Source organism: Varanus komodoensis, unplaced genomic scaffold, assembly GCF_004798865.1.
Source record: "Varanus komodoensis strain SLA01 unplaced genomic scaffold, ASM479886v1 scaffold44_3, whole genome shotgun sequence".
NCBI classification, from domain to species: Eukaryota; Metazoa; Chordata; class Lepidosauria; order Squamata; family Varanidae; genus Varanus; species Varanus komodoensis.
In genome coordinates this window covers 2016136-2030825 of record NW_025336010.1, presented here as the reverse complement: position 1 = coordinate 2030825, position 14690 = coordinate 2016136, and the positions used below count along the sequence as shown (strand labels likewise).

Sequence of the window (14690 nt, the reverse complement as noted above, 5' to 3'; positions counted from 1 at the left end):
GGGGAAGCTGTGGGTCAAGTGAAGGTTTGCGAGGTGGGTGCAGCCCTGATCAGGTGCTGGGTGGGCCAGCAAGCGATCGCGGTGCCCGTGAGGCTGGTCGCTAGGGCGCCACTTAATCTCCCTCCTGCAGCAGCAACCAGGTGTTCTCGGATGGAATGGCTTGTGGAGATCTCCTCTCAGGCATCAGCCACAATTCCGTTGATGAGCGAGGCTGGGAAAGTACAGTACCCTCTCGGCTGCCTCGCTGGGACCGGCCTGGGGATGCCGTCATTCCCAGCGAGCCCAGACAGTGGCATGCAGAGGGAGGGCTCTGGGGCCCAGCCCAGGGACTTGTGGGGTGCCATGGGGTTCTGCCCTGCACCACAGGGCTCTTCGCCTTCTGCACGAAACGGCTGAATGCGGGCCCCCAGGGACTCTCCCCAGGTGCCCGGGACACCCAGCTCGTGCTGGCTCTCCCGCTCTCCCCCGATTTCCATCAACCATCCTAGGAAAGCAGAGGAGCCTCTCCACAGTGTTGGAAGGCCACCTTCGAGTTGCTTAAGGGTGAACAAGCTGGGTGTAACATGTTGGCTGGGATCAGCTGCAGGCAGCCTGTGTTGAGTGAGGAGGAGGATCAGGTCGGCCGGCTGGGAAGGCTCCTGGAGAGCATGGGGAGGGCCCCCGCCCACTTCATACACATCCGGCCCCGGCCACAGTGTGCTCTGAGGGGGCCGTCCTTGAACCTCCACGAGCCCAGAGCACCCTGGCCTGTGCAGGTGTCTGAGGGCAGCAGCAGCCGGATCAGTGTAGGAACACGTAACGCAAAGCAGCTGCGTGTGGGTCTGACACAGAGGCTCGGGTAAGTGCCTGCTCCCCACAGGGCCCGTCCCTTTTGCAGCTCCCTCAGGCAGAGCTTTGACAGGTGCCTTTTTTCAGTGGAAAGGAAACCCACTGGAGGAAAATTCTGGCCTGTCTGATTTCTGCCAACCATGCGGTGGTTTGCAGGCGCTGGAACCCTGCCAGAAAAAATGTAGCCAGCTGGAGCGAGCATCAGGCTGGCCCAGGGAGACCCCGCGTTCCAGCCCCCATTCAGCCGTGAAGTCTGCCAGGTGGCTTGGGGCCGGTCTTCATGTCCCAGTCCAACTTACCATACAGGACTGTTACGGTTCTGAAACTGGGAGCACTGGGTTGTGCAGTGCTTTGGAGCAGTAGAAGAGAAATGGGTGGGAGGAGACCTCCTGGCTTGATGCCGGCGCGTCGCAGGCAGCGGGGAAGCCGAGAGGCACCATGTCTCACGGCCTGGTGGCCCCCGTCCTGAGGGGCCTTGGTGGGACAGGGAAGCGGGAGGCTCCTCTCGGGCTGGGCCTCTCATCCTTCCCAGCCTTCAACCGGAGCCAAGCGGCTTTTCTTTAATGGGGGGCGGTTTGGGAAGGCAAGGGGAGCAGGAGGAAGGTGCTTTGTGGTTGGAGGCTTGGGACTGAGGAATAGAAGGGATAAAGTTGTGAGACAAGCTGTAACGGCGAATAAAGCAGGTTTTGTGAAAGCACCCGAGCGCCGCGAAGGGCCGCGCGGCGAGGGCGGGGCTGTGCCCACTTGTGCGGGGGGGGGGCAGGGTTCCCGCGGCACCCCGGGCAGCGCCCCCGCGCGCCACGCGAGGTGCAGCGCCAGGCGGCGGTGGGCGGTGCCCTCGCGGGCGAGCCCTCCGGGGAGAGGGAGCGTCGCTGCCGCCCGGGCCGAAAGCCGCCCGGGCCGAGGGGCCCCGGCGCGCGCTCTCCTTCGCTGCCCTGAGCCTGCGAGGCCGGCTCAAAGGCGACCGGGAGTGAAGGCGCTTGCGCAGCCCACCGGAAGGACGCCGGGGGGGCAAGGCTGGGCCCCGAGGCGCCCGGCTTACCTTCCCCGCTCGCTCGCTCGCTCGCCCTGGATCAGCTGGAGCCCGGTGGCCGCGCGGTGCTGCCCGCCTCGCCTCGCCTCGCCTCTGCGCCGCCCTCCCCTGCAGGGGCCGCGGGCGCCGGTCCGCGCATTGTGACACACGCGCCGGCGGCGGGGCGCTCCTCGGCCCGCGCCCTTCCCACGGCCGGGGCCTCCCGACGGGACGCGGCCAGCGCCGACTGCGGCAGCCCCCCGCCGCCGCCCCCTGCAGCCGGCCGAGCGCCCTCCCCCGGCGTCGCTGGTGCGCCCGCCCGGCGGAGGCCGCGGGCGAAAATGCCCTCGGAGGGTGCCCGCCGCGGCCAGGCCCCGCTCCCGCCAGGTCAGGGGTTCCCCCGCGAGCTGCCACCCCGCGCCGCGCCGCCGCGCCGCGCCGCGCGGGAAGGAAGAGCAGCGGGCGCGCGTCGGTGCCGGGCTTTATTCCCGAGGAGGCCCTTCCCTGGCTGGCCCCCTTTCGCGGGCTCCAGCTTTGCCCCGACGCCTGGCCGCCGCGGCTCCCCGGCCCCCCGCGGGAAGGCGGCCGGGCCTCGCAGGGCCAGCGCGTGGCGCTCCGGTCACTGGCAGCGCCCGCTCGCGCCTGGGCGCTTGTTCTCGCCGTGGTGAGGCGCTCCGGCGAAGCACAGGGCAGCGCTGCGGTCGCAGTTGCAGATAAATGCCTCGCATTCGCCGTTCTTCCCTGCGGGGGAAGGAAAGGGTTTGAGCGATCCCCAGCGCCGCTCCTTTTGGAAAACGAAGCCCGCCCACGCTTCCCTCAGCAGCACCCTGAGGCCCGGCTCTGAAATACTCCGAGACGTTGAAAGCTCGGGACAGTTCGTTCAGTGTCCTCCTAGCACTCAAGCCTTTGCTCTGAAGTTGCTATACTTAGTTAACTTCTGTTTTGTGGAGTATCTGGCTGGTACCAGGATCAAAATCTTGCTTTCTAGTGTTACAGTGTTGCCCTCCTGTGTTATTTCACCCCGATTTGTGGATTTTTTTCCCCATAATAAAACACAACCAGAAACCATCCTATACATGATGGAGAGGCCAGACTGCTGTTGGAGTCTCTTCAGGGCTCCTGCACTTTTAGTTAAATACTTCCTGTTCACAGTTCCTGATAGTGTGGCAGATAGATTCATGGTAACTGTGATACAGTGTTCTTGGTTTAAACCAGGGGTCTCAAACTCAACTTACCTGGGGGCCGCTGGAAGTAGAGTCTGGGTGAGGCTGGGCCGCATCAACTATCCCACCACCACGGTGGTGGTGGGCCCCTCATCCCGCGTCGCTCCCGGAGGCCAGCCCGGGTGCCGCTGGTGCTTTGAAGGCCACAGGGCCCCTCCCCCGTGCCCCCCCGTCCCGGCAATTGGCCCGCGGGCCGCAAGTTTGAGACCCCTGGTTTATGCCACCTTGATGCCCTTTTAGTAAATTAGCTGGTATGTAAACATTACTATGATAAATAATAAATGCACAGTTTCTTTCTTGATCTTGGAACAGCCCCTCTTAAGCCAGAAATGTCTGTGCAGAAAAAAGTCCCACTGAGACCTAGGGAACTAACTTAGTTTCCATTATGAGGGTGCAGAACTGCTGCATTAATGACTCCAGGGACAATTTGGGTCTGGTTTCTGCTTTGCACAATTTGACTTAAGCCTAAAACTTCATTCTGATTTCTCTGCAAATAGACAGAGGAAACCACACTGGGGCTCGGGAGCATTTCTGTTAATGCTCCCGGGCAGCCCCCACCGCAGTGAAGCCTGAAGTTGCAGGGGCAACTCAGCCTGGCCACCTCTCTGACATGGGGAAGCGGGGCACAGAGAGGACCTTTCCCCAGACACGGGCCAGGAAGTCCATCGGTGCCTGTTGGGGGTGGGCTGAGAATGCCATGCCAGTGGACGTGGCTGGGAGTGCCAGTGAGTGTGGCCAGGCCGGTTGTCCCCCTTGCACCCTCATGGATGCCACCCCCAACCTGATTCACACACACTTCGCTATCCCCTGCATGAACGGGGCATGCTGGAAACAGCTGTGGTAGCAGAGGGCCACACGGTAGCTGCGAGGGCAGGGGTAACTGGGCATGCCACAGGCCTGGGCCCTTCTGCCTGAGGAGCAGGACAGCCTGCTGGACATGGTGTGTAGTGTGTCCAGATGCCCGGAAGCGCTCCCTGACAGTCAGGACCCCGAGGGTGGGAATGGGCTTCCACGGGGGGTCGTTGAGGCCCCATCGGTGCGGGTGTTCAAGGACAGGTTGGACGTGCACATGGTGGGCATGTCGTGAGCGGAGCCGGCTGGAGCCGGGGGTCAGACTAGATGACCCAGGAGACTCCTTCTGACTCGCTCAGTTTCTATGTTTCTACCTTCACAGGTGATGGTAGTGCCAGAGCACTTGTAGTGGTAGGTGTTCATGTAAGGATTGTCCAGAAGGAATCGGCACTCGGGGTGCTTCTTGGCTGCAGAATAGCAGTTGTCATGGGCTTGGCAACATCTGTGCAAGAAGAAAAAACGAGTGCTCTGAATTGTTTCCAGGCTTGGTGCAAAGGAAGGCGAGAGCCACCTTCATGAAGAGACTGAGGTTGGTCCCTCTTGGTCCTGCAGCAGCTAGCTAGGTACTTCCCAGAACCCCCTGCTGGGGCCATGAACCTTCCTTGTTTGTCCTCAGCATCCACAGGTAGATTGCCTCCGAACATGGAAGTTCCACTCTTAGCTATCCTATGATCACTAAAGCAGCCCTGCTGGATTCAGACCAAAGATTCTTCTGGACGCCAGCAGATGCCAGCAGGAAACAGCCAATCCCAGGGGCTCCCTCAAAACATTTTTCCACTGTTGGAAAAATGGGATAAAGCTACTGCCTGACCACATTTCGTGACCATGCGTTCCATCAGTTAAGCTACTGGATAAGGCCGGACTGGGAGCCATGTTGGCGGGCCCTGGCCATGGGATGGTTAGCACAGGTTGAGTGGCAGCCCCGGCCGGAGCTCTTCCTGTGGCCAGAGAGGCCGCTTTGCACATCCTTGGCGTTCCACGCCAGGGCCGGGGCTTGGGGAGGCTGCTTCGATGGGCCGGGTGAGAAAATGGCCGTCGAATTAACTCCTGCATCCCATTCTGCGATGGGCCCGCGTAGATTCGTGGTTAAGAGCATGGTACTGGGACTCAGGCGGTCTGGGTTCTTGTCCTCGCTTGGCCGTGGAGCCCACCGGGTGACTTTGAGCCAGGCACTCCCTCTCACCTCAGTCTACCCCACAGGGATGTTGTGGGGAAAAGACTGCGAGGAGGAGGGTGTCAATCAGTTTGAGTTCGTAAGAAAAAGGCAAAATATAGAGCTATCAAATAATGCCAGCAGCAATGCAATGACGGCCTTCGTTCTACCGCGGCTGGCATGGCGTGGCAGTGAGGGCTGGGCTGGGGTCTGGTCTCCACGCGGCCACAAAGCTCACGAGGCTTGGGCTAGTCTCCGCTGGCCTACTTTACAGGGTTGTTGTGAAGATAAGAAGTGGAGGGGAGAAGGCCCTGGGCTCCTTGTGGGAAAGGTGGAGTAGAAATGTAAGGCATAAACAGAATAATATCGCCAATCAATTTTACTGGCAGTTTTAGTATGACGAGGAAAAACGCCCCCCCCTTGCACCGATGGCAGCTCCTTGCACCGCTAGCCAGCGCTCGGGGCTCCTCCCCGCTCAGTCTCGCAGCAGCCCTGCAAAACAGGCTGGGCAGGTGGGCGGTGACTGGCCCCAGCTCACCCAGTGGCTTCATGGCCCAGCAAGGATCGGACCCCAGGCCTCGACGGCGCCGGCCCCGGCCAGGCCCCCGGCTGCCGCACCACCCAGACTGCTCCAGCAGCGCCGTGCGCAGGCCCATGGGCCATCACGAGACGGCCGCAGCCTCCCGCCAGTGCTCCCCTCCAGACCGTGCGTGCGGCCAGCTGGCCTGGGAAAAGCCGCTTCCGTTCAGCCACGCAGCCGAGGGCGACGCTGTGCAAGTCGGACGACCCCCCGCCCCAGGCTCTCCGCCTAAACTTGCCTTGGGCTGGGCCTGCCGCACGCCGCCCTCCCCATGCCCAGCCGGGCACAGCTCCGGACGAAGAGAGCGAGCTGTGACTTTGGCGCTTCTCAGCTGGACTGGTTGGGGTTCTGCACCAAATGGATCCATTTTTCCGTCCCCAGCAAAAAGAGAGGAGGCCCGGGTGGGCCGCACACCCAGGAAGGATGTGCAGAAAGGGTGGGGCTCACCTGTCCAGTGCGTCCACTGGGGTGCCGCTGCCCCCCAAGCCACAGTAGCAGCCGTAGGTGCTGAAATCCCACACGGGATTACTGCTGGGGATGACGCATTTGATCATTTTCCAAAATTGCCACAGATTCCGGGATTTGGCAGCACTGACTGAGACCACTGGGAAAGCGGGGTGGGGGGGGGGGGAGAGAGAGAGAGCGATTTCTCAGGAGACGACCAGCTATTTGGGTGGGTTTCACTTCCTTGAAAGAAGGTTTAAAACAATCGTGCTGGTACTTTGCATGCACACCACTGGAATGCAGTGCCCTGAGAGTGTCTCCAGAATGGAACTGGCCCCTGGGCAGGAAGGTGCAGCACCCCTCTTCTAGTGTGTAAAACATTCAGGGTTGCCCAGGCAGCAGTCTTAATCTGAATGTGCGTTGGCATGGAGGGAGGCAACCTGGCGCAGCAGCATGCAGTGTTGCAACAGGCAGCCTCCCTGCGAGCAGAGAATTCAGCCAGAGGGCTGGAACAATGCAGCCAGGCTCCGTGCTTAGAGGGCAGAGCCCGCTGGAGCTGCACTCTGTGCATGCAGAGAGGCTGATGCCAGCTTTTGCACGGGTTTCTTCCGGTGCTCCAGGGCATCCCCTGAGCCTGTGAGTGGTGCGCCCTAGATGAGGGCTGCAGCAGCCAGCCGTGCACGCAGCAGGCTGGGCGTGAGGCCACCCACCCCGCCCCACACTAGGCAGAGTGAGGCCCGATGCTGGGCGGCTGCAGCCAGCGGCAGAGGGAGCTCTCTGGGGCCTCCTTCAGGCGAGGGGGAAGTGCCGTTCTGGTGCTGGTGCTGGTGCTGGAGCAGGAGGCAACTGCCCACCCGGGCTGTTTATGTGCAGGGAATGGAGGGGCAGCCGGATGTTTTGGGCTGGCCCTGCAAGAGTCAAAGAGAAGAAGATCGCAGAGCCCAGAAGCTGTTGCTTGCTCGACCCCAGGTGAAACTCCTGCCGATCAGTCTTCCTCAAGGCAGCTCAGGCCTCCTTTTAATTCAGAGTTCAGAGCTGTCCTCTGCATGCAGGGTTGGACCAGGGCCCCGGATTGTGCTGTGCTGTGCACAGTGCAGAGACAGGGACAGCAGTACATCCTTTGCCGGGATGCCTGACAATTGCAAGAACCAGACACGGCTGGGCAGGGCAGCAGGCAGCAAGCAAGACAGCTCCAGCCGTCCCTTGCAGGGTCAGCCTGCCTGCCTTTTGCTGAGCCCCAGAGTGGAAACGTGCAGACAGCAGGTGACTCTGCAGAGTCTTCTGCTTGCGCACCTGCTGCAGTGAGAGAGAGGCACTAGCCTGGATTCACTGAAGGAAAATCTGTCCCTGTAGCTCATTTGCACAAATGCACAAGCCACGTGCTAGTAACTGATTGATGTGTAGCAGAATGATAGAACATCCCATCTTGCAGGTGTGGTGCAGGGAGCCCAAGCGAAAACGCCCCCACCCCAGCAAAGTGGTGAGATTTCTTCAGAAAAATTCTCCACACTCAGTAACATCTCTGCACCCCTTCCTGACCCTCCGTCCCCCACTCCCTCCCCATCCTTTATAGTCTGCAGTTCAATAGCATAACATTTGCAGGCTGGTTTACATTTTAAACCACAAGTAACCACAAAACCAGCACATGTGCCCAAGATCAAAAAAACCCAGCACATGTGCCCAGTGGCTCAAGCAGAGTGTTGGGGCTGAAATTCAAAGGCTCTTTTGGGGTCTTAGGTGAGTGTTGCTGCCAGGGAGCCACTCCTGAAGAGGCCCTCGCCGTTAAGCGCCCGCCATGCCTCAGAGACTGCAGCCAGGGAAGGCTGCCTGGTCAGGGCTTGGGTGTATCGGCAGGAGACCCCATGCATCCTGTTCCCAGGCCATGGAGCCTTTCAGAAGGTCACAAGCACTTCGAACTTGCCTGGGAAGTGGCCATCTAGCTCCCTCTGGCCACAAGTGTGGCAAAGGCGCTAGCCCAAGCCAGTAAGCATAGCACAAGCAACCTGCAGCTCCGGTGACTCAAGCCCAGAGGTCTCCTCAGAGGCCATCCCACCCCCTCCCAAGGCAGACCTACCTGGGCTTTGACAAGTGGAAGGAAAGTTCCATCAGTAGGCAGGGGAAGACGCAGAGCCAATTCCACTCCCCCCCCCCCCCCCTTGCCTGCCCCCGACACGCAGGTGTGTGCCAGGAGGGGCCCATCCTGCACATGCTTCCCATCCTGCTTCGAAAGCCGCCCCTCTGCCGCTTGGTAACCTTGGTGCTGCAGCTGGATGCTTTCAGCAACGGGACCTCCTGCTTCCGGGAGGTCATGTGTGCAGTGTGGACGTGATGCCAACGGGCTCCGAGTGTGGCAATCAGCCCCGCTGCATCTGGCTCCTGCTCACTCATCCTGGTGTGCGGGGCCTTGCACGCCGGCCCCGGATTCCTGTCCAGAGGGCACCTCTGCACCATCTCCTGCTCTGGGCCAGCAGGCCTGGCTAGTGGCAACTCACCAAGGGCCAGCAAGAGGAGGGAGAGAAGTTTCATTCTGCCAGCAAGCCAGGCACCGAACGGGTTTTCTGTCATCCACTTTTTCAGCCTCTTTATAGGTCTGCTGTTATCTTGGCACCAGCAGCTGAGATCAGGGAGCTGTGTTTACCTTTCCTTAAGCATCTCTCTTCTGTCCCGGGAACACCTTCTTCCATATTTGCCCTCCCGCCCCTTGAGATCGGCAGCAGAGGCCCTCCTCCGGGAGCCCTCCATGAAGGATATTAGGAGGCAAAGTACCTGGAGGAGGGCTTTCTTTGCGGTGGCACCCCACCTATGGAATGTGCTCCCCAGAGAGGTCCACCTGGCACTGTTGTTATTTGTTTTTTGGCACCAGGTTAAGACCTTTTTATTCCAACAATATTTTAATAACTTTTAATATTGGTTTATATATGTTTTTAATCTGCAGCCAGGGTGGATCTGAAATTCATTTGCATTATGTTTTATATTATTATTTTTTATTTATGTAAGCTGTCCTGAGGCCTTTGCGACAGACTGGCATATAAATATTCTAAACAAACATCACACAAGGCCATCTGAAAGTGGCTGCTGCTTCTCCAAGGCTTGGCTTAGCCATCTGTTTTGCAGTGAGAAGGTTCCAGCGCCAGCACACGGTCTCCTTTCCCCACCAGGAGGATTTACATTTGGGTGGGGTGGGCATCCTCAGGCCTCGGCTCCCAGGGCCTGGAAATGAGGAGGACGGGCACACACCTCACTGCCTGAACTCGGGCGCCAGGCTGGTGGGCAGTCCCATTGCAGGAGTCCAGGACTGGGTTCAAGAGGCCCCCTCCAGGCCTGCTCTGCCTCATCTCCATTTAACCCCAGCCAGCACTGCCAGTGGCCGGTGGGAGGTGAAGTCCAATGCACCTGGCTGGGAAAGGTGGAGGAGGAGACAGACACCTTTTTCCATGGTTATAAGCATTCTTCCCCCTTTGCGGGCTTCGATGCCTGCCCCTGCCTCCCACCCCCCAACCGCCCCTCGCTTGCTCCAATGTCCTGCGTGCCCACTGAGCATGGCCGGTCACTGCGGCTCAGCGGGAAAGGTGGGGGCCTGCAGCTGCATGCATGAGCACATGGCGAAGCGCAGCAGGGGGTCGACTTGGTGGCCTTAGAGACCCCTTCCAGCTGCTCCATTCCATTCATTCCTCAAAACTCTCTTTTCCTCCCCAGTCCAAATAACCTTCTACAGGCTTCTCCAACCTGTCCCTCTAGGGGTGTAGCACTGCAACCCCCATCAGCGCTGGCTGGGAATGAAGGGAGCTGCCGCCCGCCTGGCCTGCCAAGTCTAAGCTCACTTCTGCAGCAGCAGCCGTCTGCCTGCTGATGCCGGCCTGCTTCCCGCGCCGCGTCCCTCGAGTGGCTGCCCGAGTGGCCAGCCCTTTGGGCAGCAGCCTTTCCTCTTGCGTGCACACGTGGCAAGGGCCTGGGAGCCCACGCCCGAGCGCGGAGGGATGGGCACGGAGGGCACGGGCCCACGTGGTCCAGGCTCCGCTCTGAGGATCTCTTGTTCTCCTTTCCCAAGGCACATTCCTCTGCTGGAGTGGCCAGGCTCTGAGGACATTGGCTGGCGCCCAGCTTTCTAAATGAAATGAAAGGGCAAGTGTGGGGTGCAGCAGGTCCTCGCCAACCTCCCTGAGCTGCGAGCCAGCCGAGGACACCCGGGGGCACCCCACAATCCAGTGGGACGTTCTCCTGCGCAAGCCCCACTGACGTGAACAGCAGTTACACCTCCTATTCATGAAATGGTACTTATGGGGAGAACTTACCACTGGATGACCACAGACCAGCCCCTTCCAACCCAGTGCCCCGGCTAGAGCTGTCCTGAGTCCCACTCAGGTGCCCTCTGTGACTGGCCTGGAGGCCAATTCAGCCCCCCCCCCCCCCCCGGCACCCCATGCTTGGCGGGGCAGGCACCTCGGGGCCTTCCTAGGTGCCGGCATGCAGCTCCCACCGGCGCTCCGTGCCACAGTCACTGGCGGGGAGAGTTGTTGTTGCAGGGCACGGTGCAGGGGTGGCCACAAGTTTCCCACCCAGGTCCAAGGAGGTGCCTGTGGCCCCTAGTGATGTATAAATGTTCACACCCTGCCCTTTTCCCTTTCAAGGAACTCAAGGTGGCTCACACCTCTCTCCTCCTCATCTCTGTCTTATCCTTCCAACAACCATCCCGCCAGGCGGTTCGGCCGAGCGTCTGGGACTGGCTCCACGCCACCTGCTCGGCTTCCTGGCTCCCGCTTGCCTGAGCTCTGGTGCCACACGCTTACCCAGGACACCACACAGCGTGCTCTTTGACCCCACTTGCCAGTTGCACCAGAAAGCCAGGGCGCCTCTCTGCCTCTGCCTCCTTGCTCCTCCTCCGGGCAGACTTCCCTGACCGGGTGCCCGACAGCTCCCCAAGTCCTGCCCAGGGGCCGTGGGTGCCGTTGCTCACGGGAGCTGAACTCCAAGTTGTGTGGGGTGGCGGACCCAGCAAGAGACCATCCCCTCCAAGAGCTTCATCAACAAAAACCCAAATACACCTTGGAAATGCCCGTACACTGCAGAACACAGCAAAACAAAAGCCATTTTCAAATAATTTATTAGGAATTTAAAACTGAAAATCTGGAAAAAGGGGTGACAGGTATGGAAAGAACAAACACGGACGTGTAATAAAACTGGCTTAATAAAATCCACAGCTTTATTTTGTTAAGAAAAAAACAGAGAAGACGCACCATGGCGGCCCCCAAACCACAGTCCCATGGCTCAGCAGCGGCCGAGAGCGCCAAAAGCGAGCTGGGGCCGCCCCCCGCCAGGCTTGGAGGCGGGCACCCAGGCAGCTCAATGCACGTCCGAGGAGGAGGTAGCACAGTGCCCCCAGAGCCCCCCAGGCTGAAGACTAGAGAGTAAAAATAAAACCGATACATCGCAGCTGCACTTTCGTGTCTTTTCTTTTTTTAAAAAAACCAGACATACAGACTCATCTCAGTAACAAAAAATTATTGCTTTGTGTTTCCAGTACTAATTCGCTAAGTGTCCTTTCTCATTTCCTCCATCAGCTAGAGAACTCTCCCAATATTTTCGCGCTGCGTAAGGTGGGGGCTTCTGCTGCTTGGGATGTGTGGACAAGTCAGCCATGCCATGGGGAGAGGAGGAAGGCCGAAGGAAGGTACAAGACGAAGGAAGGTACAAGACGGAGGGAGCGAGTGAGCGGGCACGGAAGGCGGTGGATGCAATGGAGCCCAGCGGCTCTCGAGTCAGGAGCAGTTTCGGCAGGTATCAGAGTCAAGTGACAGCATTTGCCTGGACTCGCCCACTTCAGGCTGCAAGAGGGGGAGATCTGCAAGGCCTGAGAGCTTGAAACAAGCAAGAAACCTCTTTGCACACAGAAAACTAAGATGCAAGGGAGAAGTCAGACATGCACCCTTACCCTCAGTACATTAATTTTCCACATGCAGGGCGGAGAGGGGGCGCCAGGTAAGAGCGCCTGCAGACACGGGCTTGCCGGCAGGCGCGTTGCCGCGGGCCCAAGCCAGGCCACGCTCTTCCTGTCCCGCTACGTGCTCTGGCCAAAGCTTTTGGGGGGCTTCTCTCTTGCTTGTCGGGAAACAGCGGCAAGGCACGGGGTGGGGGGCAGGCAGCAGCCCAGTCGCTCGCTGCTCCCACTGCAACAGTGCTGTGTGACGCCTGCCCTCGTTTCAGGCTGGGCTGCCCCTTCCCGTCCGCCTGTCTTGCTAGAAGGGGCTACACTTGAGAAATGAGGACATGGTTTTAAACGTTATTGTTTAAAAGCTTAAGATGAGGCTGGGTTATTTTCCCTGGGAAGGCTGCATCTTAACTGAAGGCTTAGTCACTCCCCTTAAACTAGGTCTTTGGTTCAAGTCTGAAGACTTGCCCTGGAGGTCCGCAAGGCTGCTCGCCATGACCGCGGGGCTCCCGAACGGGCTCCCATGGCACTCCGAGGCCTGCCCTCGGTGGGAAGCCGCACTCAAGGGGGGCCTGCTGGGGAAACGCAAGGAACTGCCGCTGAGGGGGCACCTGGGCCGTGCCGGCCCTCCCAGACAGCTCATCCTTCAGTGGGCCTTGGTCTGGTCACAGTGCAGGAAGAGGCGCCACGTGTGAGGCCTGGTTGAACATGGAGATTCCGCGGTTCGGAGACGCGCTTGGGGTCTGCACCCCAATCCTAGGAGAAGGGGCAGAGCTGAACTACCAGAAACACCACCCCATGTTAGCTTAAGCTCTTCCCACCAGCATCTGAGGCCCAGGAGAGGTGCTCCGGCCTTTTCCAGCTGGAGAAAAAGCATGCCAGAGCTGGGAACCCACCAAAGCCATGGCCAGGGAGGAGGGCTGGTTGGGGGACACAGGTGGGCTGGGGCTGGTCTGGGCCCCCCCCCCGCATGCTAAATGGAGATGGGGAAACACGGTGGCAGCCTCCCTGAACCTGTCTCCTCTGCTGCATTTCAGTCAGGCCTGTGCATCTGAGGGGCCACGGCTGCCTCTTCGGCACTGCTGCCCCAGCGCAGGAACCCATCCCCACCCCGGCTGAGCCAGGGCAGCCGCGGGAGGAGGCTCTGGCCGCTTGCAAGAGCGGTGCGGGGCAGAAGTGGCCCCTCGAGGGGCGCCCAGCCGCTCGCGGGGCACGGCTCAGGGTGGGGGCACCAAACGATGCGCGCAGGTGGCCGACGAGCAGTGCGGCAGGGGCCGGCGCCTGCCACTCAACCTCCGGCTGTCCTTGCTCCAGTCATTTCTGGTGGGGTATGAGGCAAACTGAAACACCTGGTGTCGTTTTGGCAAATTGATTTGCGCACCAGCCATGGAAAGAGGGCAGTTGTGGCACGTCTCTCGCTCATGGGTCCCTGAGAAGCTCTACGTCTCCCTGGCATCAAATCTTCCTTTGCCCAATGCCTGAATCGTCACCCCACTTTCATGAGAAAATGGGGGGCACCCCAAGCCACCCAGCAGGTCAGGAGCCCCTTGGCAGGAAGCAATCAATATTAGGAGAGTTGACATCCGTTCAAAGCATCAGCAGCGACAAGCAATGGCGGACACAGCCCTTTGCCGGAGCAGGTGCTGGAGAGACAACGCCTGCTGGGAGTCGCCTGGCCAAGCAGCCCCAGCTGGCCACAGGGCCCTCTGGTTCCTTTTCCCTCCCCTCCCCCCTCCCCCCCCACAACACCCTCCTCCCATCCCTCCACGCCACACGTCCATCCCATCAGAGGTCTTAAAATCTTACAGTAAAAGGTATAAAAAAGAAAGGAGGTTCATCATGGTCCAACCAAGAATAGTATTGCTCATATTCATGGCATCAAAGCCCAGAAGGAAGGAACGAAGGGGGTGGGGGAAAGGGACGGGGGAGGGGGGGAGAAAGGAATTCAACAAACCCAAAGTCGCTCTGTTGCAGACACAAGGCCGAAGAACACCTTGCAGTATTTACATATGTTACAGGAAGGTCAAGGGGCGGGAGAACCATAACAACAATAATAAACCCCCAGGAACCTAAAATCTAGAAAACAGGAGGGGGAAATCAGCCCTAATGAATAGTGTTTCTTTTTTCACTTAGCAAAATATACAGTTTGTATTTGTTCCACAGCAACGCCCCCGAGCGTTCACATCCTGCTAATTCCACACAATTGAAAAGCCTCACATAGACAAAAGAAAATGCTTCTTTAAGAAAAGAGAGAGAAACTATTAGATGCATCAGTCTCTCTCAGCTTTCTCTCTTCTCTTCGGAATTACCTTCATTTTGTAACAACCTGGTCCTTTTCAAAGACATGGTTTTCTCATGACTGAGTCCATTCCTTCCCCGCTCCCCCAAAATATATATATATATATTTATATATATATCTAAAACAAAACAAAACAAAACAAAAAAGATTTCAAAGCCAAATAAAAATATTCCTCAATAAAAGCTACCTACACACAATCACAAAAAAGTCCAATTCATAAAAAGGTTTTTCTAGGAGCTCTGAAAAAGAGCAAAAGAAGAACAATGAAACCAAGAGGGCTGATCTTGCCCTGACCCCTTCCCTCCCACCCCCAAAAGATGAAAAAACAAAACTAACAAGCTAACAAAATAAATAAAAGAAGAATCAGTGGGTT

General features: G+C 58.7%; 1 protein-coding gene across 1 annotated transcript; it reads right to left on the bottom strand.

Annotated features, from left to right (window-relative positions):
* Nucleotides 1-2459: 2459 nt before the first annotated feature.
* PLA2G1B (phospholipase A2 group IB) lies at nucleotides 2460-8603 on the bottom strand. The gene is made up of 4 exons (XM_044444326.1): nucleotides 8585-8603; nucleotides 6096-6252; nucleotides 4230-4357; nucleotides 2460-2581 (listed from the first exon to the last, which is right to left on the bottom strand). Exons 2-4 carry the CDS (start codon nucleotides 6200-6202, stop codon nucleotides 2460-2462), a joined length of 357 nt encoding a protein of 118 aa, XP_044300261.1. The 5' UTR covers nucleotides 6203-6252; nucleotides 8585-8603.
* Between the last annotated feature and the right edge of the window lie 6087 nt (nucleotides 8604-14690).

Bases quoted from the DNA above. Each gene is read 5' to 3' on its own strand.
- PLA2G1B (XM_044444326.1), bottom strand. From the start codon at position 6,202: ATGATCAAATGCGTCATCCCCAGCAGTAATCCCGTGTGGGATTTCAGC. The intron at 4,358-6,095 runs GTGAGCCCCACC...CTTCTTGCACAG, and splicing joins CCAGTGGACGCACTGGACAG to ATGTTGCCAAGCCCATGACA. The intron at 2,582-4,229 runs GTAGAAACATAG...CTTCCCCCGCAG, and splicing joins CACTACCATCACCTGTGAAG to GGAAGAACGGCGAATGCGAG.